This window comes from Pseudorca crassidens, chromosome 12 (genome assembly GCF_039906515.1).
Source record: "Pseudorca crassidens isolate mPseCra1 chromosome 12, mPseCra1.hap1, whole genome shotgun sequence".
In the NCBI taxonomy this organism is placed as follows: domain Eukaryota; kingdom Metazoa; phylum Chordata; class Mammalia; order Artiodactyla; family Delphinidae; genus Pseudorca; species Pseudorca crassidens.
Window position 1 is genome coordinate 59,214,379 of NC_090307.1, and position 22,490 is coordinate 59,236,868.

The following is a 22,490-nucleotide window of genomic DNA, read 5'->3' on the forward strand; positions in this document are numbered from 1 at the left end:
TGGGTTTTTATCTTGCTCCTTCAACTGCTGTGTATTTTTCTGTCTTCTCATTTTGCTTAACTTACTGTGTTTGGGGTCTCCTTTTCGCAGGCTGCAGGTTCATAGTTCCGGTTGTTTTTGGTGTCTGCCCCCAGTGGGTAAGGTTGCTTCAGTGGGTTGTGTAGGCTTCCTGGTGGAGGGGACTGGTGCCTGTGTTCTGGTGGAGGAGGCTGGATCTTCTCTTTCTGGTTGGCAGGACCGCATCCGGTGGTGTGTTTTGGGGTGTCTGTGAACTTATTATCATTTTAGGTAGCCTCTTTGCTAATGGGTGGGGTTGTGCTCCTGTCTTGCTGTTTGGCATGGGGCGTCTGGCACTGTAGCTTGCTCGTCTTTGAGTGGATCTGGGTCTTAGCATTGAGATGGAGACCTCTGGGAGAGCTCTCGCCAATTGATATTACGTGGGGCTTGGCGGTCTCTCGTAATCCAATGTCCTGAACTCGGCTCTCCCACCTCAGAGGCTCAGGCCTGATACCCGGCCAGAGTACCAAGACCCTGTCAGCCAAACGGCTTTGGAGACTGGTATCATGAACACTTACTGCATCATCCTTGTGTTCAATAGTCAAACATGAGGTGACTTGACTTAGCAAATGTCTTCTAAACTTCATGTTTTCAGTGTTGCCTGAGACATGACATTCATAATTATCTATCTCCCAAGCCTCCAGTAAAGACTCATAAGATGTATGGTAAATCCTTTTAATTAGTCAGTTTTCCTATCACATGCATGTCACGGCAAGGTGACTTAGATTTCAGTATTATTCAAAGAGAGTGCGTAAGCCGGAAATTCAGCCCCCAAATACTGTGGTTCCTCCTTGTTGCATGGGGTGCTGTGAAAATCCCCATGTTATCTTGGCTGATAAGCTCGCAATACAAGAACCTGTTCAATCTCTTAAAAGATTACATTTATCTCAAAGAAATGTGAGAGGCTATTGTGAGTGTGCACGCGTGTGTGTAACCACACTCGTGGGGAAGCATTAACTCCGACACTCTTCCTCAGAGTTAATCAGCTCTGATAAGAAGCGATTTGTCAAAATGAAATGTCATTTCTGAGAATACAATTTTACATGCACCAATGGCCTGCCACAAAAATGTATTTATAAAAAAATGGAATAACCCAGTTTTACTTAATGAGTAAATGCTCATTCAAACATGAGGCCGCCTCTGTGGCAAGGTCACAGCAGACACTTCTGACACAGGTTAATTTACTGGAGTGAGAAAGATAAAAGAGCATTTGTGGAGGTACAGCTAACCCTCGTTGGTAAGTTAGAGCAATTTTAGATCCCTGTTCTAGACTCCATGTTGATTTTTTAAAAATAGCTAGGATTGATCCTGACTTAGAAAATAATATAATAGATGTGCTAGAAGGAATGAAGGAAATGGATTAGAGTAATTGTTAAAAAAAAAAATGGACTGAACAATTCTATAAGTTGCATGATCTAACTCACTGTGTCCAGCAGGAGGGACATGGTGGTTCTGGGAAATCTGAAAGGAACAGGGAAGAGAGAATGGGAAAATTCTTCTGGGAGAGTGAAACTGCATGACATCTCCACATTATTAGCGCTGCCCTCATTTCTCTCGCTGGGGCAGTGATGTCTCAGCATCAGTGTAGCTCCATCCATTAATCGCAATACTGAGGAAGGAGCAGAAGCGTCCACACAGGCTGGGGCCTCACTACTGGGTTGAGCTCCATGCTGGCCGCAGTGGACAGAAAGCATGCAAGGAGGGCTCTTCCCTCGACTTGATAATTCACTCTATGACTCCAGAGAAAACATCATGAAGATTCTGAGGGCTTGGCAACTCCACAACGAATGTTTCTGCAGATCCCTGTGTGATTATCATGGAACTGCAGGCTATCAGTAGGCTGGACCACAAAGCCTTTAGGTTTGAACTTGTTTTTCTGCTCATTTGAGAGACCCACAAATTCCTGTTTTCTTATGACTCTAGACCTGAATCTTAGAGCAAACTAAGAAGCAAACATTTCTTTTCTGGGAGGCAAAGAGCTAGCTGTAGTAGAAATCTTCAGTTTCTGCAAGTGTAGTAACTAGGGTATTTTATTCACCTCACACAATGCAACAGTTTTCTGTATTAGTAGTAATGGCTAAAAACAAATGTTCTGAGATTACCTAAGAGTTTAGCAATAAGCACAAGCCAGTTTTATACATTAGTGGGATCTAGCTTTAAAACTGTTGGATTAGGGAATGTGAGATAGTGACTGATTAATCTCCAAATCTGAATTTTAAATTTGTTGGTGCTGTGAGCAGAACCGGTGACTTGCTTGTGATCAACGGACTATGGCAAAGGTAATGGGAAGCCCCTCCCTTGATTACGTTATGTTGTATAATACTCTGTGTTTTGCTAGCAGACTCACTCTAGGGTGTCCTCCTCCATTTCTGGCTTCAAAGAAGCAAGTGTCCAAGGGTCCTACACAACCACAAGAAGATGAATTCTGCAAACAACCAAAGAGAACTTAGAAGTGGATTCTCTGGGGCTTCCCTGGTGGCACAGTGGTTGGGAGTCCGCCTGCTGATGCAGGGGACGCGGGTTCGTGCCCCGGTCCGGGAGGATCCCACATGCCGCGGAGTGGCTGGGCCGGTGGGCCGTGGCCGCTGGGCCTGCGCGTCCGGGGCCTGTGCTCTGCAGCGGGAGAGGCCACAACGGTGAGAGGCCCACATACTGCAAAAAAAAAAAAAAAAAAAAAAGAAGAAGTGGATTCTTGGGACTTCCCTGGTGGTGTGGTGGTTAAGAATCTGCCTGCCAATGCAGAGGACATGGGTTTGATCCCTGGTCCGGAAAGATCCCACATGCCGCAGAGCAACTAAGCCTGTGCGCCACAACTACTGAGCCTGCACTCTAGAGCCCGTGAGCCACAACTACTGAAGCCTGTGCGCCTAGAGCCTGTGCTCTGCAACAAGAGAACCCACCGCAATGAGAAGCCTGTGCATCACAATGAAGAGTAGCCCCCGTTCTCTGCAACTAAAGCCCACGCACAGCAACGAACACCCAACGCAGCCAAAAATAAATTAAAAAAAAAAAAAAAAAAAAGAAGTGGATTCTTCCCCAGTCAAGCCTCCAGATGATACCCCAGGCCCAGCTGACACCTTGAATGGTAGCCTTACAGAGAGGACCCAGTAAAACCATGCCTGGACTCCTGACCCACAGAAACTGTGAGATAATATATGCATGCTGTTTTGTGCTGTTAATTTGTTACTAAAGCAGTGAAAAGAAGAAACAGATTTTGGTTCTAGAAATAGGACACTGCTGTCACAAACACCCAAGTATGTGGGAGTGGTTTGGAAAAATTCTGAGGAGCATAACAGAAGGAAAAGAAAGCTGAAAATGTGTAACTCCCTTGATAATGTAGAATTTTATAAAAATGAATGGGACTTCCCTGGTGGCACAGTGGTTAAGAATCCACCTGCCAATGCAAGGGACACGGGTTTCAGCCCTGGTCCGGGAAGATCTCACATGCTACGGAGCAACTAAGCCCGTGCGCCACAACTACTGAGTCTGCGCTCTAGAGCCCGTGAGCCACAAATACTGAGCCCACATGCCACAAGTACTGAAGCTCACATGCCTAGAGCCCATGCTCTGCAACAAGAGAAGCCATCCCAATGAGAAGCCTGCGCACCACAACGAAGAGTAGCCCCTGCTCGCCACAACTAGAGAAAGCCCACGCGTGGCAACGAAGAGCCAATGCAGCCAAAAATAAATAAATAAAAATAAATTTTTAAAAAAATTGTAAAAAAAAAAAAAAAAACCCAAGAAAGAATGAGCCCTCACTGCTGAGGACAGAGAAACCTGAAAACACTAGGTTTGGTAAACACGGCAAACATGGACAGCATGGTGACTATAATTAATAATAGAAATATATAGTATTATATATTTAAAACTTGCTGAGAGTAAACCTTAGAAGTTCTCATCACAAGAAAAAAAACTGTGACTATGTATGGTGACCGTGGTACCCAGCTTTATTGTGGTGATCATTTCAGAATATATACACAATATCAAATCATTATGTTGTACCGAGAAAATAATATATGTCAATTATACCTCAATAAAAATTTTAGAAAAATAAAAGAGTGAACTCTTTGGACACAAAGTAAGCATATCAGATGCAGGCATATCAATAAAGGGTTAATTTTCATATCAAAAAAGTGTTAATTTTTCTCAACACGTTTCTTTGCATTGGCTTTAAACACAATGAAAATGATGCTTCAGTTCCTAAAATGAACACTTAGTACTGACAGCAAGGACAAACTGAGAACTCCTTCAGAGATAAATGACAAGACTGACGCCCCTCAGTAAAACTCAGTAAAAGCTCTGTGGTCAAATCTAGTAATTTTCTGAGGAAGAATAATCCAGAAGTGAGGTAAGAAATGGCAGCGACTGCATTTAGGCGTTAGGTGGGCGGTTGGTAACAGAAAGGCTGATTCTTAGTCCCCGGCATGCGAGCAGCTGGATGTCAATGAGCTGCAGGAACACTCATCGCCCTGCAGACCCAGCTGCTAACCTGCTCGTCTCTGGAGAGGATGTGAGGCAGAGGTGTCTCTCTGGTAATTAAAAACCCCCAGAAACACTGGGATTAGAGCACAGCCTCTCTTCTAACAGAAAAACGAACACTTTGAAAATGAGATTCTGTGGTGCCAGTTGTGCTTTTCAAGGCCTGCACAGGCAACCCACCATTTATCTACACGTACTTTGTTCCCCATCTGTCTACACTTTTTATCCTGGAAAAAGACAGGCTTTCTCTACCCTGAAGATGAATGAGGCCTTTGATGGCATGCAAATGTTAGCTCTGGGCCAGACACGTACAATCCTGAAAGTAGTACACTTAGAGAATAAGAGGTTTAAATGCATTTACCATTTTTATTTTGCTATGCGGAAACATACATTCACCATGGCTGTGCGATGTGGTTGACAGTGAAATGGAGAATATAACTTTTTGAAGGCTATTTATAACTAAACACTAAATAGTTTTATTACAGTGGAAATTCTGTACAGTTTAAGGCTTGGCTCTGAACTAGACTGCAAATATGGACCAGATTTGGAAATAAAACACTTTTTTTCAAGTAAAAGAAGAAAAATCCATTAAAAAAAAATACAAGGACGAAGAAATGAAGAAAGAAAACAAAGCAACAGGAGCCCAACGGGTTTTCCCGGAGTGAAATTTCATCATACGGTGAACTAACAAAAATACAGGTCTTCTTTCCAAAATAATGACAATTTACATATTTAGGACTTGTTAGGGAACTCTGGGAGGCTTTCCAGACTGAACGCAGACCAAAGCGGACGACGGGGAAGAGATCACACTGATACGCTGAAGTCAGTACTACTTTCTAACGGTTAAATTAGATGACACAAAGCAGGATTGTGAGCGCTAAATATTTCCAGAGGATCGGAGAGTCGTTACTGCTGACAGGTGAGAGTAATAAACCAGAGGAAACAAGTACAAGATTCAAGTTATTTAATGAATAAACTCGGTTATTGGCACATCTAATCTGGGAAAAACCTGACACACGGGACTAGACAGCTTCTAGCAGTTTAGGGTAATCTTTGTTGATCTGTAAACAAAAGATCTGTCACCTAAGAAACTGCAATTTTGTTTAGACTTTAATAATAATCAGCTATGAAAGGCATGGATTGCTTTATGTGTTACATGAGATCACGGTTTCTACTGTTGGTTATGAACGTGCAGGTGTAGCTGAGAATTCAGACACTGTGTGAAACGTAAAAATGCTGCTTGTTTTGTAATTGTATCGTTGCTTCATGCAATGTCAGTTTAGTGAGCCTGACTCAGATTGCTTTATTATGGGAAGGTCTCTGCCAGCGTCTTTATTAAATGGTCAAGGTCAGTTCTTCTGGATTGAAATTGTCCATGGGCAGATGCAAATCAGTGGGTTAGAAGAGGAAACTCCACATAGACTCTGGGTTTTCTAATGGTTTGCGTGACTGGCTTCAGGTGCAGCCTAGGTTATTCCTGCAGAAGAGAGATTTGATCAGTTACTCGTCTGAAAACACCTGAGAGTTTCCCTCAGCTCGAGGTCATGGGAGAAGTATCTTGTACGGTTATGAAATGCTCTTTTTGACAAGATACTGTAAAATACCAGTGTACGCCACTGACAGGCTTTCTCTGAAATAACCACATCGTCACCCAAGTGGCTCAACTCGCTGAAGAGAACCTTCTTTTGGTTTTTTTTTTTTTTTGCTTTCTATCTTCCAAATTACCTTCTTAATTTGAATATAATGAGTGATGTTTATATTTTTTCCCTTTGAGAGAAGCCACTCATCAGTCAACATTAACCAACGTTAGAGAACGTACTTATTTCATTTATACATGTAAAGCATTTAAGAGACTTTTATCACATAACCAAGTGTGCAAGGAGCTGCATTCAGCATTCAAAGCCTTCCAGGGATGCTCAGGGCCCCTCGAGTTCTCGAGGGGCGGGTTAGTATGCATGACAAGTCTGTGCACACACAGAAGATGCTGTCTGCTCATGATGTCGGCCAAACAGTGGCTGGAAAGGCACGCGCTTTCTGGAGGAAAGCAGGACCACAAGACTGCATTTTTGCTTCCTCCTGAGACACGATACTACACTCGGGGAAAAAATCATCCCAAAGAATACAGGAAATAGATGACATCCACAATGAGAGTGAGTGCTCTGGTCTCAAATTGTAAAACAAAGCAAAAACAAAAACATAAACAGGCTAGCACCAAACACGGTGGAAGAGAAAGCTTACAATGGGATAACGCAGCCAACAGGAGAACAGGCTATATTTTATTTCCCTAGTATTTGGAACACGCGAATTGCACCTGTCAGAACAAAACCATCTTAGCTCTGATTAGGCTACATGGCAAGTGAAACCAGATCCGACCTTTCAAATGTGGATAATGGGAGGAGCACAGAGCATGCATTAAGAGGGAACATGCGCAGGACCAGGCAAGCAGACTCTGCTTCCTCCTTATCCTCTAACTGGCAGGGGAGGTAAAAAGTCCACAGTATGGAGCCTCCAAATATGAAAGAAAGCAGCAGCCGCAAACCAATTTTCCATCCTCTTGATACCCAGAGCCCTGCAAATGCCAGTGAGAGAAAAAGGAGTGGGAAGAGGCAGGGGGAGGGGGAGAGGGAAGCCCTGGGCCACATGCCAGCCGAGGCCAAGCCTAGAGAACCAGCGCCGCCTCTTACCTGGGCTCAATCCTCTCCATCTTCAGGGGTGATCTCTGTCTCTTTATGGACCACTACTTTGGTCACTGACATGTCAGGGTGCTGCTCTTTGGCCTCTTTAATTGCCTGAGCCAGTGCCTATCCCCAGGAAATCACAGAAGGGCAAAGACAAAAAGGAGGCGGGACGTGCAAGATCAGAGCCGGGTGGAGACTCGTGAGCAAGATCTATATACACAAGTTACAAATGGGATACAATGACTGCAAAGAGGGTCATATGCTGCATACTGCAAAGTTAATTCAGAAAACTGTTTAGACTACAGGCTGGACTAGAAGGACAGCTCTGGGAAGAGTACGACCAGCTAGTGTTTCTCTGTCTCCCTGCCGGGGTATCTACCCTCTGTCACACGCTACCTGGTCATGGTCAATGTCCGCGTCTCCCGTGATGACGATTCGCTTCTCGATTCTCGTCTCTGAAATGCCTCCTTTCACAGTCTGAAAGCGACACATAAGCATTATGAATTTGCCGTCACTGTTGACCGGGGGCAACGGCGGGAAATGCCGACACAGCTTTAAGCTGCGTCATTCATTCTTTAAGAACTGAAACAGAATCCTATGGCAGCTATTCACAATGGTTCACTTCAGAAGTGAAGCCAGAATAGAGTCCTTCGGGTTTTGGCTGGCTGGTGTTTCCGGAACATCTACCATATGCTATGCATTGGAGTTAAGGGTTATGCAAAGGGCATCGGAATGCATATTCTTAAACGGAACCTGGCATGTGAGGACAGATGTACCACAGATACAGCAGCCGTGAGAGCTCCAGTGCAGCTGCCTGGCATCCTGGTATTCACCTATCCGCTGGTGCGGCCCAACACAGAAGCTCTGAACGGATACCTTGCTGTATCCGTTCCCGCTCCACTTACTTTGGTGATGTGGGTGGTGGTCGTGGTGCCAGTGGTTTCAGATGTGATCGTCTGTGCGCTCATGAGCACACCTGGCTCCAAATCGGCACCAAGATCAACCTAAGCAAGCAAAGGGGAGACGCCACTTGAATATTGATGTCACCTCTCCAGACGGCTGCTGTCTTGGGTTAGGGCATGGCGATGAGTTAATTATCTGCACAATCACTGTGCTGCTCCATCAGCATCCGGGAGCTGCCACAGACTAGGGACCGAATCAAACTTGGCCACTGTTAACCCTCATTAAAAAGCTGGGACTTCAGAAATGTGAGCAGGGGCTGGCTGAGCTAGTGTTCTTCCTTATCTATGGCAGGGAGATAGATTTCTGAGCCCCTTTCTACATTTCAAGTTATGTGAAGACCTGCTTAAGTCACCTGCTCTTCCTTGATCGGTAATAAAATTACAATTACTGCACCGTTCTTGACAGAGACAGTTGGGTCCTCTGAGTCTCACAAATTAAATATCATGTAGTGACACTTAAATGCATGAAGCCATTCAAGGGGTAAAACAGGTGCCAGGGCTCTGGCCTTCATAGACTGTCTTACCTGTGATGATTCATATGTTATGGTTTTTGTTTCTGTGTGAACTACAGGCACTTCCTTGGTGGAAATTTCTAGCTTTACTCCTCCTGGTGAAACACTGCCAAAGCTGACGGTTTCTGTCTTCACAGTAGATGACTATACCAATGGGAAGCAGGCAGAGTGGCTATTAAATTTTGCAAACACATACCTTTGTTTTTTTCCCTCCCCTCTTGGTGGATATATATAAGCACAGGTTGGTATGAAATAAATGTTTACATTTTACGTGGAGGGCAGTTGGGGAATGAGGCACACAACAGATACATGTCAGTCTCCCAGAATTCATATGGAATGTTTCAGGTACAAGAAAATATTTCGAAGGAAATGGAAAAAACCCACTTTTTTATATTCCCTCTCCTCTATCTCATAAACTAATTTTAATAGATTAAAAAATCATAAATTAGCCTTTTATTGAAAAACTTCTTAGACAGAAGGAACAAGTAATAAGACATTGAACTACCACCCCTCACCCCGCCCCCATGTACTTCAGGAATTTCAATAAAAGAGAATAAAGAATAAATTCTAGCACTTGGTGCCTGGGCAAGCCTGGTTTTGGTCCTTCTGGATAAGTACACTGATCAGAAATAAATTTATCAAGTTTTCTAATATCTTGGCAGGCTATGCATCTCCCAGATTTATTGCCAGTTACGGTAATTGCAAAGAGAGTGGAAACCATTTCCTGGAACTTTAGATTGTGAATAATCATTATATGTGTTTGCATGGGACCCCAGACCAGCATGGAGACCCCATAATTGCCATGCAAAAAGGCAACCAGAGGAGAAACAAACTGCTCTTGGAAAAGGAAGAAAATTAAACCTAGCCCTGCCTTTATGCTTAACTAAATTTCAGGGACTTACTTCAGCACTAAAAGTAACATTAACCGCTAGTTACCTCAAAATGAGGTTTTTCTTCCGAAGCTTCAGAAACGTGGATGGCTGCACTCTGCTCCTCCTCTGGCTCTTGGGAAGCAGCTGCCATCTCTCCCTGCTCAAGGACAGCTTTGTCGGCCACCTCCCCTTTTTCCTCCTTCGCTCCCTCAGTCAGAGCAGAGACCTCCTTCCCTTTCACATCAGATACATCAGCAGATGCTGCCTGGGTCACAGCATCCATGTCATCTCCAGCTGCGTAAGAAGCATCCCCACTTGCATGCGCATTCATCACCTGTCTTTCCTCCACCAATGCCGTTTCCTGCACAACCTTCTGGGTGCTAAGTGGCTGGGGGTGCTGGGTTGTTTCCGTCTCTATTTTGCCAGACTCCATCTTGGTTTCCATTTTCTGCATGGAAAAAAAGTTGTGGTGTCAGTGTGACTTTCCACAAAGCAAAGGTCAGAAAGCAAAAAAAAAAAAAAAAAACAACAAAAGCAGCCACTCACCAGGGTACCTAAAGCCAGTACCAGTGCTTATAACCAGCAACGCTTAGAGAAAATATAAATTAGCTTTCATTCCCCCCACCAGAGTCTTTGATGCCTGCCCTCTGCCTGACACATAGCCTCGAACCTGTGCTGCTTCTTCGGATGTTGCAAAAGAAACGAGAGTGCAGTATAAAACGCAATTAAAAAACCAAAACAAAATCAAAGCATTGGAGCACATGCATATTGGTTTTGGCTGCTTCCTTAGACCTAACAGGTGACATAAAATGCTTTAAGAAATTAAATGCTGTTAAAACGTCTCAGCACGATTGCTTTCTGAACATCTGAAGTATGTTCTTGTAATGGAACTAAAGACATGTGATGCAAACATGGGACAGGCACAGAGGGGTGTAAGTGGAGACCCCTCTCAGGTGTTTAAAGCAAAGCCACTTGGATGCAACACACACACACCCCAAAAAGGCACAAAGAAAAGGCAAAGAGGCAGAGACAGAGACACTGAGGATGGAAACAGATGGCCACCTGCACCCAGCTTTGAGAAGTGGAAGTAACCCCTCCTATGAATTCTGTCGGTTTTCTCGCAGACTCTAATAAGCTGAAGATTTCAGAGCCATCCATGAGCTTTTCTCCAGAAGACTGTTTAGTCTGAGTGGACAGAGAAATGGAGAGTCAAGCACAGAGGTCGGGACACAGGAGGGCATGTACTCATTCACAGCTGGTTAGACAGAACTGTAGGCGCGGGACCCAGGGCAAGGGATGGAGGGATCTACAGACAGATTTGGAAACACATAGGGATGGGAAATCAACAGCAAATTGGGGTGAGCAGGGGCTCTGGTTTGGTAAAGCGGAGAGAGTTCCTGGGGTTAGGGCGGTGCTGGGTGAAGCGGATCCCTTCACCCGGCACCGGCACCTCAAGCCCCGGCAGCACCACCCCACCTCGGGGACAAGAGCTGGAAATAAAACGGCAGGTATCTCAATGCTCACGTCAGACCGCGGTAGTGACTTAACCATGAAAACAACAGAAAAGCTTGGGTTGGCGGCTCTCAACATAAGCCAAACAGCAAGAGAAATGGAAAGGCTCGGGGTGGAAGGGCTGCCTTGGCAAACGTCATGCTGGAATCGGAAACGGCGGCCCAAAGGCAGCACCGGTTACCACGACTTGGGACGTGGCCGACTCTGTGACAACGTATTGGGTGGTGGCGACGGTGATGGCCGGTTCCTGGGAGTATCTCCACTGGGACAGGCTCTTCCTGCGGGGACTGAAGGGCCCCACCTTCCAGGTCTCGGCCTCGGCCTCGGCCTCGGCCTCGGGCTCCGCTCTGCCCAGCCGCTCGCCCTCCAGACTGGCATCCCTCCCGGGCACGTGGCTTTTCTCAAGAGCATCATCCTCGGGGCTCTGCAGCCGGGACTCGGCTTCCCTGATGGGGGCCAGCGACTCCGACAGCCTCCGCTTTGGAGTGTGGACCTCAGGCCCCCTCCTGGTCCTGTCCTCGGTGAGGACTCCCAGGACCTCGAACTCTGCCAGGACACGGGGGGTCTTCGTGAGCTCGGCTAGCCCTGGCTCAAGAGGGGAGGGGGACACCACCTTCTCCCCTTCTTTGACTTTTCCTGTCATAGTGACAATTTTTCCAGACACGGTATCGTAGGACTTTCCGAGTGTGTATACTTTCTGTTTGTTCTCTTCCTTCAAGTGCATTTCTCGGGCCAAGTCTTCAAAGCTCTGCGCTTCAGTGGCGCTAGATCCTGACGAGTCGGCGGGGATGTCATCGGTTCTAGCGCTCACGGTCACCACCTTGTACGTCACAATCTTTTTCGAATCACCATCAACTACCTCAGTGGGTATTCTGTCTACAATAACCCAGTCCTCTGTGCCCTATATTTGGAATATAAAAGCTAAATTAGAAGTTCTGATGGTATCTCATTTCTAAAATAAGAATCCTTTAAGGCAATCAGGGTGAGAGCTACACTCAGGCCTGGGAGGTGACTGCACAGGGCTGGGGTTATTTTTATTAATTATGGCTACAATCTCTTCCCATCTGAAATTTATTAACTCTAACCTGCAACTTGGAATACGGTCTGCGTGTACACTCGCAATTTCAGATTTCTTGAAATACTTTGGTGGTAAATTTTGCAAAGACTATATCTGATCTTATGCTAAATGTCTGATCATTTTGTATGTCAAGATTAAACAACATTTTTGAAGCTGTTGTACAAGTTATTTAGCTTTACTTGTGTGGACATAGAAAAGACAGTTTTCCATGTGAAATAGAACACTGTGCTTCATATCTGTTGTTCTCACAAAGAACGTGCCAGCATTTCCACAAATTTCTGTGAAAACCATTTTCCATGTTTGTGAATTATACTTCCTTATATGGGAGGACGGAATCCACTCTAGCACTTATTATCCAATAAGTATTCAGTGCACCTGTGTTCCAGGCATTGTAATAAACTATTTCCCACTGTTAGGACACTGTCGGAGCCTCTTAGAAACAGGTCACAGTGGTCTGTACATTGTTCCGATTTTATTTACAACCGAAGTTCATCGTCTCAGGAGTTTCTTTGCCAGTTTCCTTAGTGTTAGTTCCAATAAGGCAGAAGAAATGCAAGTTATGAAACTTCTGTATTTGGGGAGCCTACCAGGACGTTAGGAGGTAACTAGTCTAACAGGTTACAGAGGGAAGAGAAACCAAGCCAGGAGCAAGGGAGCACCTTGGTTTACATTTTAAACTTGGACGTTTGCTACTTTCGTATTTATCCTAGCCTGAATCTAGAAACAGGTGGGCCTTAAGAAAAAGGAGTACAGATCCATCTATAGGCTGGTGCCGGATTAAACAAAATGAAGTGAAAAATAACCTCTAGGGTGGATGGGACAGTTTTCTGGAAAATGATTTGACGAGAGGTAACCACAGAGCCTCCTTCCTGAATTCTCTTTATCACACTCGGCTAGTGGGAAAACCAATAAAAGTTCAGAACTTTCAAAATCAGTCAAGGTCATCTAAATAAGCATCACTCTATGGGTGAAAGAGGTACTAAAAGGTCCAGTAATATCATTACAAAGTATAATCATAATGCTTCAATGACCACACACAGATATAATCACCTAGGAGCAAAAGCCACAAAGAAATGATAGCTAACGGATAACTAAATTAGTAACAAAATTCCCTACTTCCCTCCCCAGAATCTAAGCAAAAATGATATACCTACCTTAGTGGCAAACAAGGTAAATTTTAAAAAGAAAGGAAAAACTACAGACATTTTAATGACACTGAAATCTGAAGAGCAATTTCCTTCTGGAAAATTCCTTAATGTTTTTTACCTGAGACTCAAAGAATGGAGAGCTTCCTTGCTGCAAAAATAGAACCTTTTCAGAAATCTCTCTTTCTTCTTTGGTCTGTTTGAATAAAGGGGGTTGGGTTGGAGAAGAGGAAGCAGACAGTTTCCAAAAAGGCAAGTTAGGAAGAGAGTTCTTTTCTTGTGCTACACATATAATACTCATTCATTTTTTTTTTCTGAAGAAGTAAATTAGTGCCTATTAATTTGGAAAATGGTCGGAAGCCATCTCAACATTTAACAATTATTTCCAAGGAGTAACAGATTATGTTTTGAATCTCCGGTGTTTTTAGGATTCAAACATTTCTCATTTCTACAAACACAGAATATGCAAGAGTGGCATAAAGAGCTTTCTGGCATTTCAGTAGTGTTCATATGTCAGTGATCTGCAATACTGTAAAAGTGAGTATTAAAATGAAAATGTTAAGATTTAAAAAAAATTAAGTGAGGAATAAATTCTCACTTCCATGTCTGACAAATTCTTGATCATATTCCCTACTGAAGTGCCGCCTGATACAGAGAAAGGAAACACACGTGGGTCACTGCATTAGCTACTAATCTCAACAACCCAGTTATGCCCAGATTGATGTCTTTATTCCACAAATAAGCATAAGGTTATAGCTTTATTTGAACTTTTATAACATGGCAAATAATCCTGAAAAGTCAACTTCAGAATATCTTGGTGAAGAAATTAAGTATTTGAAGTCATGCTTGTCTTTAACATATAAAATTTAAAAGGACATTACGTACGTTATGTTAGAACAGTTTTTTTCCTTTCATCTTTTTATTGCTTCCTTTAGTATTAAACAGGCATAATTCAAGGGGCAATACGTTAGCTACCGAGCCTGTCTCTGTGTACAGCACACGACTGCATAGAATAGTGAACAAAAGGATATTTTGGTAAAGTCATCTAAAAATAATAATAGAAAAGTTCAAAGTTTCTAGACGAATGGAACTTTGAAAATAAACCCTCTTGTTGATGATAAGCAATATAATTTTATGAGAGGTATTTAAAATTCCTAGGTATGTATCTACAAAGCTATCAGTACTATATTTAATCGTTTGCCTGCAAGAGGTTATAGAGGAGCATCTGGAATGTTATCTGGAATGACCTGCTGACAGATTTTGATAGCATCGTCCTCATATGCTCCTTTTAAATGAGCAACAAATAAGACATTTCAAAGGGGGAAAAAAAAATCCCTGTCCTGTCCCATTTTGGAGAAAGATATTGCAAGAGACAAAATGTACCATGTGGAATCATTCAATGTGGATTTATTTTTTAAACTTTCAATCATAGCCTCTTTTATAAACAGAAATAAGAAACAGGAAGTCAAAATTATAGACACTTTTCAGAATACCACGGCTAGGCCTCTAATTATAATCACTGAACTAAATATTTTCCTACAATGAGAGCTTAAAAAAACAACAGCAGTAGTTTTCAGCATATCCTGTTATCTGACATCAACTAATTTTAAAAACGTCTGTGTCTGTAAGTAAAAATGTCCACACTGTCTGCATCCAGAACTGTGCATGTCCCATAATAACGGAAAAGGGTAACATAAGGGGATAGATGTTATCATTAAATCCTGTAGACTGTCAACCCCAATCCAGTGAGTTCTGCTAAAGTTAAGAGGTACTGATAAAGAAAAGCTGATAATCTAAACATTTACTAGGGGTTAAGACAGAGTCAGATGCACGCCCTGACTATTTCATTTAGTTCCTTAAACGTTCATGCCTGTGTCATAATTGGGACACAAGGCCCTACAGTGGCATGCAAAATTCACAGAGGTGTTACTTGCTCAGATGATTAAGGGTCTCTATGGAGCTGGGACTTTCGTTTCTGCTCGGGCCAGGGGTTCTCAAATTGGGCTGTGAATTAGAATTATGTGGAGAGCTTTTAAAAAGAGTAATGTGTGGGGTGCACCTCTGACTAATTAAATCAGATTCTGAGGTAGAACCCAGGCATCGGTATTTTATAAATCTTGTAGGTGACTGTAATACGCGTCTACAGTCACACCCCAGGGTCTGAATGGAAAGTCACAGAAGTCAGATTCACAGAATGGAGATAATTCTCTCTATCCATGAATAGATGATCCACAGTGAATGTGTATTTTGCCCAATTTAAGGCCCATCCAAGACCTGAATAGCAAAAGTAAAGCTGGACAAGAAAGCAGAAAAATGCATAAAGAGAGTGGATTCTAGTTACTTATGGCAGTTGTGTTCTATAAAGTTGCTGTGAACACTGAATTACTGAGTACTGAACCACAGCTCCTAGGGGAAAGACAGGGTCAGGTTCCTGGGAGCTTCTGGTCATGAAATTTTTGTCAACTGATCCATGCATAACCTTGTTTTATGTGTGTTTCTGTTTAAAGACCCCTTATTTAATATCTATTATTGATCCATTAACATCAAACTCACAGCCAGCAGCACTATAACTTATCCTGAACAAAGCGTATCTGACACACATATTTTCCTATAAGGCACATCTCAGCCTTCTTGTACTTGGGAACACTAGACAGCACTTCAGCACTATGCCTGGAGATCGTTTTAAATAGCAAAATCACCAACAAAAAACACAAAAAAGCAAAAATGTGGCACTAAACAGGCTGTTGCCTGTTCACCTTACCTGGGAAGGTGTGCCTTGAGCAATTTTTTTTTTTTAGGCCGTGACAGTGAGAGTCCCGCGCACCACGATTTAGAGTGGCCCCCGCTTGCCACAATTAGAGAAAGCCCTCGCACAGAAATGAAGACGCAACACAGCAAAAATAAATTAATTAATTAATAAACTCCTACCCCCAACATCTTCTTTAAAAAAAAAAAAAAATCAGGAGTCATCACATTTTTTTCAAAACAACATTGTATCACTGAGATTCCCCAAAAAATCCAACTAAGTGTGGCGTCACTGAATCAGTTTCTTTACCCTTCTGACACAAGCAATATTACTTTGAGAAGTCACTTTAAAAAATTAAGTTACATATTTTCTTTTAGAAATAATTGGACCTCTTTCTAAACTGGCCAATTATTGTTTAATTAATTTAAAGTGGGTCATATTAAATAAAAGGATAACATCAAATGAGTAATTTACTTAGAAAAACACCTCCCCTCTAAAATGAAAATCTTTTGTTTAGGTGTTTTTAAACAAACATGCTTTGTGTATGCCTAGCTGGCTGGGAGGATAAAATTATCTTTTGTGCTTTTCACAAAACCAATAACAAAAGCCAATATTAAGTTTTAATATAGAAATGAACAAGAATTTGGAGCATAAGAACTTGCCGGGCTGTTTCCAGGGCCCTCAAATGGAGGATAAACTGGGTGTCACCAAGGGCTCCGGGAGAAGGGTCAGATGGGAGCCCCAAGGCGAGGGAAGCGCGCATAGCCCTGACCTCCCAGAAGGGACCTCTCTTCCTCTGGGACCTGAAGCTCCTTGGAGCTGCTTTTTCAGAGCCCCTCTGATAACCAGGGTTATTAGCCAGCCTTGTTTTTAAGAAGCTCTTCTTTACATCTAGCAAGTCTCCCAATAATTTCCTCCCTTGCCGGTGGCAGTGGAGTCCTAAGGTACAGCTTCTGCTCACCACTCAGCAGACACTTGAAAGCAGTTACTAAGCCAGCTGCTGGTCTCCAGTCTACGTAACCAAACCACTTTGTGCTTCTGCAGAGGACGTCTTTCCTCCATCCTTTAATCCTTTTAAAACAGTCCTTTCTTAGGTCTACTGCAGTCTCTCTGCACCGACAGGGATAAGGCATCCACATCGAGGGTAAGTTCAGCGTATTCAAAGCATCACCTCTTAAGTTATTAACATTCTTTGGGGTCATCACCGTTATTCTCTAAGAATCAGAGCATTTAATAAGTGAAAACAATTTCTTTTACTAGTCTAATGACCTAGACTTCGACAGTCCCTTGTTTATTATCACCACCTTTAAACTTCTCCAAGCAACTACCCGAACTTCCATTCAAAGGGCTGCTACCTCGCGTGTCCCTGAGTGACAGCAGGGGAGGAGAGGCCTGACTTTTTCAGTGGCTATTTATTTTGTGTTTTTGTAACGTAATCCAGTATCTGCCATCTTCAGAGCCAGCACGTCCTTCCTTATTTCCAGCCCTCGTAGAAACAGGGTAAACCAAACTTGACCAGTTACAATAAAACTTATCTGACCATAACTCATAAGTGGCAGTCTTACTAATGCAGGAACTACAATATTTAAATCAATCAGGAAAATCTGAAATTTTTGTGTCTTGAAACTCAAACACTCTGAATGCAACCGATGTTTAACGGTACAGGAATACTTTGGTCACAGGACTTTTCATTTATTCTGCATAAAAAGGCCCTTTACAAAGTAATTCAAATGGTGATATACCTTGTCATTTTTTTTTAAGTGGGATTGGAACTGTCATGAACATCGTGATTGTGGTCACTTTAGATAAACAGCTTTCAAGGGAAGAAAGAAGTTAATATTATACTAGAAAGATGCCATTTTAAAAACTACTTCTTTTGAAAGACAGATAAAGTAAGATGATATGTAACAGCTGACAGTAAGATTAGTACCACTGCCACTGTGGGTCCCACACAATGGGAGCCTTGAAGTAACACCAGCTGAATCCACTATCTTGCTGTACATTTAAAGAGCGATTTCCAACATGGAAGACTTACTCAAAAAGACATTCTGGCCTTTACTTTCCCCATTAAAAACCAAATAAAAACTGATTATAAGTCATAATATAATATATATGTTTATATATATAAATCAGTTAAAATAAACAATTTTTAAAAATATATGTATATGCTATAAATAAAAATGAAATAAAAAACTGAGTATACCCGTAAAAACCTGGTGTAGTAGTCCCAGAGTAAAGTATGCCCTGAAATGTTATCAACTTCAGAACACTGTTTAGTCAAACATTAGACAATCTCAATAGGCATGCTCATCTTGCAACTGATGAGAAACAGTCATGAATTTTCAAGGCATTTCTTAAAGTAGCGGAAGTACATTCAGAAAAACTGTTGGTTCATTAATACAGTAGGTCAATGTCTCCCAGCTGTGAATCTAGAATAAGCAGATCTGAACCAGAGTTTCCTTGTTCGTTCCAAAGCACCACGGGATGCGATTACTCACTCCTTGGCCACCTAACATTGTACTGGCTATACACAGACAAGGGGTGAGATTCTCTACTCAGAATCCTGCCACATCCTTTCCCTGCAGACCCTGCAGAGGAGCGAGGCTAGTGGACAGAAGACAAGTGCAACCCAAAGCCTGAATACCGACCTCTTCAGGTACCAGCGGCTCGATCATGGGTGCCTCCTCCTGCCGGGCGGCTAGTCGCACGGGGGAGGTGGAAAGCCTCTTTTCCCATTCGTTCGTGATGGCAGTGTCTGTGGAGGTTTCTAAAAAGGTTCTTTTCAGCTCACTAATATTGGTCTGATGTTTCATCAGGTCATCTTGGGTTTTATCTAGCTCCTATATTCAGAACATAAAGAATCCAACAGTCAACGTTTTACGTTTGTTTTCCTTTCTGCGTGCTCTCTCTCGTTTTAAAAGTTAGGTCATTATCTCATTAGTAGTCAAAATAAAAGAATTCTGATCAGGGCTCATGACACTACCACAAACACTCTGGTGAAAATGTGATATTTCCGAGGGAAAACAAAATCTAGTTCACGCAAGCATAAAAATCAAAAGTTTCAAAGGTCGACTGTTAACAGTGTAATTCACATGTAACCAGAGAATTAAAATAAATACACACGGAGGAAAGGGGATCTACGTCTAGGAGAGAGGAAGGAATCAGAGGAAGCTGAGAAGTCAACCGCAGGTATTCACAGGTGAGGACACACCCTTCATGCATCATGGTACGAGCCCACAGGTTAAGCCACTAAAGGAAAACCAACACACACAAGCATGCACTGGTATATACCAATACCAACCTCTAACATAAGATTACTATGTTTGACATACACATTTTCACCCTTTATTCGCTTAATCAGACTATTCTGAAAAAAGTGGAGAAGAAAGGAAGGTAAGGGACATGATAGTCACATGAACAAGTGTCATCCTCCACACTGCACCAGCACACAGTCACCACCACAGAGCATGCTGCAAGATCTGGACACCACAGACAATGACTTATCACACGCTGGTTTCTGCTTTTGTGTTTGGTTTTGAATTTTCTACCTGTGCCTTGAGCTCTGCATCTTCCTCCTGGTCCGACTGCCAGCATCAAGAGAGAGTGGGAAATAAAGTCTTACCATGCCATCGACTCTAAGATGGAAGGATGGGTCTACATAAGCCAGCTACACGGGGGTGCTAGTTTGCTCTTATGTGAGAAGACATTTCTTTCTTATACATAAACCACAACGTTCTCACACACAAATTGTGAAGCTTAATAAGAAGACAGGAGCAAAAGATTCCTTGCCCCTTGGGTGTTTGACATTTTAACCCGGACACTTCCAAGCACGATGAGCCCACACGTGTGCTTGGGAGGACTTGGGAGGACAGCTAGGACTTGGCGGTCTGTCCTTAAAAGACGTTAGCAACGGTTCAGGAAGTGGGGGAAGCCGACATCGAAATTAAAATTCACAGAAACGGCTATGAATACCCAATGATGAGAGCTCCCTTGGAGTGTAGGAGTCCTCACAATAATCCTATGAGGTTAGCTATTATGATCCCCAGTTTGTAGACCAGAGAACTGAGGCACAAAGAACTTAACACAGAGGCTGGAGAACTGAGGCACAAAGAACTTAACACAGAGGTTCCCACATTAAAAAATTTCTTGGATCTTTGAATTTCTTGAACCCACCTACTTAAAAACAAATTTGGGAGAGGAGAGGGCTGATACGGATGGGGTAAGTGAGGAAATTAAATAGACTACCATCAACTACAAAAATCAACTATAAGACGTGGTCCAGAGTGAAATTATGGGTGACAAGTGGGTGATGCCAGAGCACATGGCCTTCAGCAAATGGATCACTTTGTCTGGGTCTCAATGGGGACCAGACTCTCTAACCTACACATCCCACCCTGCACTGCTGTTACACTGGCTCTGGAAAAAAGAGAAGGGGGAGCGTTTATAAGAAGCGTTAGAGGGCTGGAGGCATGCTGATTCTACAGAGGTGGTGGGTTCATAGCTCTTCATTTTATTTTTAAGCTTCATAACCTACCTATGTTATACGTCTTCGTTTGCATGCTTAAAATGTTGTATAACAAAGTTTAAAACTGCTAGAGAAATTTATAGTATTTTATTTTCTCATAGCTGAGTCATTTGTTTTTAACATCTTTATTGGAGTATAACTGCTTTACAATGCTGTGTTAGCTTCTGCTGTACAACAAAGTGAATCAGCTATATGTGTACATACATACCCTCCCTCTTGAGCCTCCCTCTCCCCCCCCCGCCCCATCCCATCCCTCTAGGTCGTCACAGAGCACGAAGCACAAAGCTGACCTCCCTGTGCTATGCAGCAGCTTCCCATCAGCTACCTATTTTACACATGGTAGTGTATATATGTTAATGCTACTCCCTCCAATACCGTATATTAACGCATACGGATGGAATCTAGAAAAATGGTACTGATGAACCTAGTGGCAGGGCAGGAATAGAGACGTAGAGAATGGACTTGTGGACACGGGGAGGGGGAGGGGAGGAGAGGCTGGGACGAATTAAGAGAAATTTAAAGTAGTAGTATTAAAATATTTTTCATTTACAGCATACCTTAGGATTACAATGAAATTTACTGAATGTATCAGTAGTTACATATAACTAATTCTTACAAAATTAAGATGCAATTGTTATATTTGGTATAGAAAATGATTACCCTATAATCAGTTTACATGTGACTGCTTAAAAGAACCAGTATGATAGTTTTACAGTATTATCTCTAAATTAAAAAATGATGACTTCCAAACTTTGAACTGAACTCTGGCATTTCCAAAGGAAGAAACAATTAAACTCCATTTTGAAATGTTTTTCTGAACATATTTTCAATGAAGTGATGTGTAGATACTACCTATAACATTTTTAGTTCTTCCTAAATACCCAACTAGAAAATATTGTTATGACTGGATAATGGAAAAAACAACCTAATGTTAAACACTATCACAAAGTAAAAAAAAAAATTCTGTTATTAGCACTTTAGGAAATGAACATCTTGACTTCCACTGCTATAGATAAATATTGTTTTTACAGAAATTTTAATTAGTTACTGGTAGAGAAGATTTAGAAAACAACGTAAGCCATACACATATTTAATGAACCCTAAAGAATTAACAAAGGATAAATAAGAGCATAGTATCACTGGTCAATGTGATAATTTTTTTTCCAATAAAGTACTGACAGTAATTTGTTCATTTTCTTTTCCTTGGAAAATTCATTTCTTTTGAGTGACCCAGACTACATCCAGGCTATGAAAAATGAGTTAAGAGAAGTAGTATAATGTTAACAAGCATTTTGACCATTTGGGATTTTAAATATATCTGTATCTAGTCAATAAGCTAATTACATAAATTGTACCACCCACCCCCAATTGTGGCTATCATGCGTAAACATTTGGGATAAGGGAATACATTTAAAAAAATATACACACTACTGCATATAAAATAGACAACTAATAAGGACCTACTGTATAGCACAGGGAACTCTACTCAATACTCTGTAATAACCTATATGGGAAAAGAATCTAAAAAAGAGCGGATATATGTGTATGTATAACTGGTTCACTTTGCTGTACACCTGAAACTAACACAACACTGTAAATCAACTCTACTCCAATAAAAATTTTTAAAAAGGTATTACCAATTTAGCCAAGGGTTCTCAAAATGTGACCCTGAAATGGATAGAGTCACTGTCACCTGGGAACTTGTTAGAAATGCAAATTCTCCAGTCCTACCCCAGACCTTCTTCTGAATGTGAAACAGGAGGATGGGCACCTCCAGATGACTCTGATGCAGGCCAGAGTCTGAGAACCACTGGTCTAGGCAGCAGAATATATTTAACTCCTACTGTTAAAAGGAGAATTTCTCTCCACCCTAAAAGGCAATATGCAAAGTTCCTAAAGGCAGAACCAGCATTTTTGTTAGGCA

General features: G+C 42.2%; 1 protein-coding gene across 23 annotated transcripts in view; it reads right to left on the minus strand.

The window, feature by feature from the left end:
* Window positions 1-4,882: 4,882 nt before the first annotated feature.
* EPB41L3 (erythrocyte membrane protein band 4.1 like 3) overlaps window positions 4,883-22,490 on the minus strand; it is a 210,676-nt gene continuing 193,068 nt past the window's right edge. For 6 of the 23 annotated variants that reach the window (XM_067699634.1, XM_067699636.1, XM_067699633.1 and 3 more), the window contains 11 exons: window positions 19,590-19,625; window positions 18,690-18,881; window positions 13,417-13,491; window positions 11,254-11,973; window positions 10,623-10,745; window positions 9,625-10,008; window positions 8,701-8,832; window positions 8,120-8,218; window positions 7,611-7,691; window positions 7,221-7,337; window positions 4,883-6,013 (listed from right to left, as the gene is read on the minus strand). In XM_067699634.1, the coding sequence (XP_067555735.1) occupies window positions 7,227-7,337; window positions 7,611-7,691; window positions 8,120-8,218; window positions 8,701-8,832; window positions 9,625-10,008; window positions 10,623-10,745; window positions 11,254-11,973; window positions 13,417-13,491; window positions 18,690-18,881; window positions 19,590-19,625 (1,953 nt within the window). In that variant the 3' untranslated portion in view covers window positions 4,883-6,013; window positions 7,221-7,226. The remainder of the gene's footprint in view (window positions 6,014-7,220; window positions 7,338-7,610; window positions 7,692-8,119; window positions 8,219-8,700; window positions 8,833-9,624; window positions 10,009-10,622; window positions 10,746-11,253; window positions 11,974-13,416; window positions 13,492-18,689; window positions 18,882-19,589; window positions 19,626-22,490) is intronic. The other 17 variants (XM_067699649.1, XM_067699643.1, XM_067699647.1 and 14 more) reach the window with 9 other exon arrangements.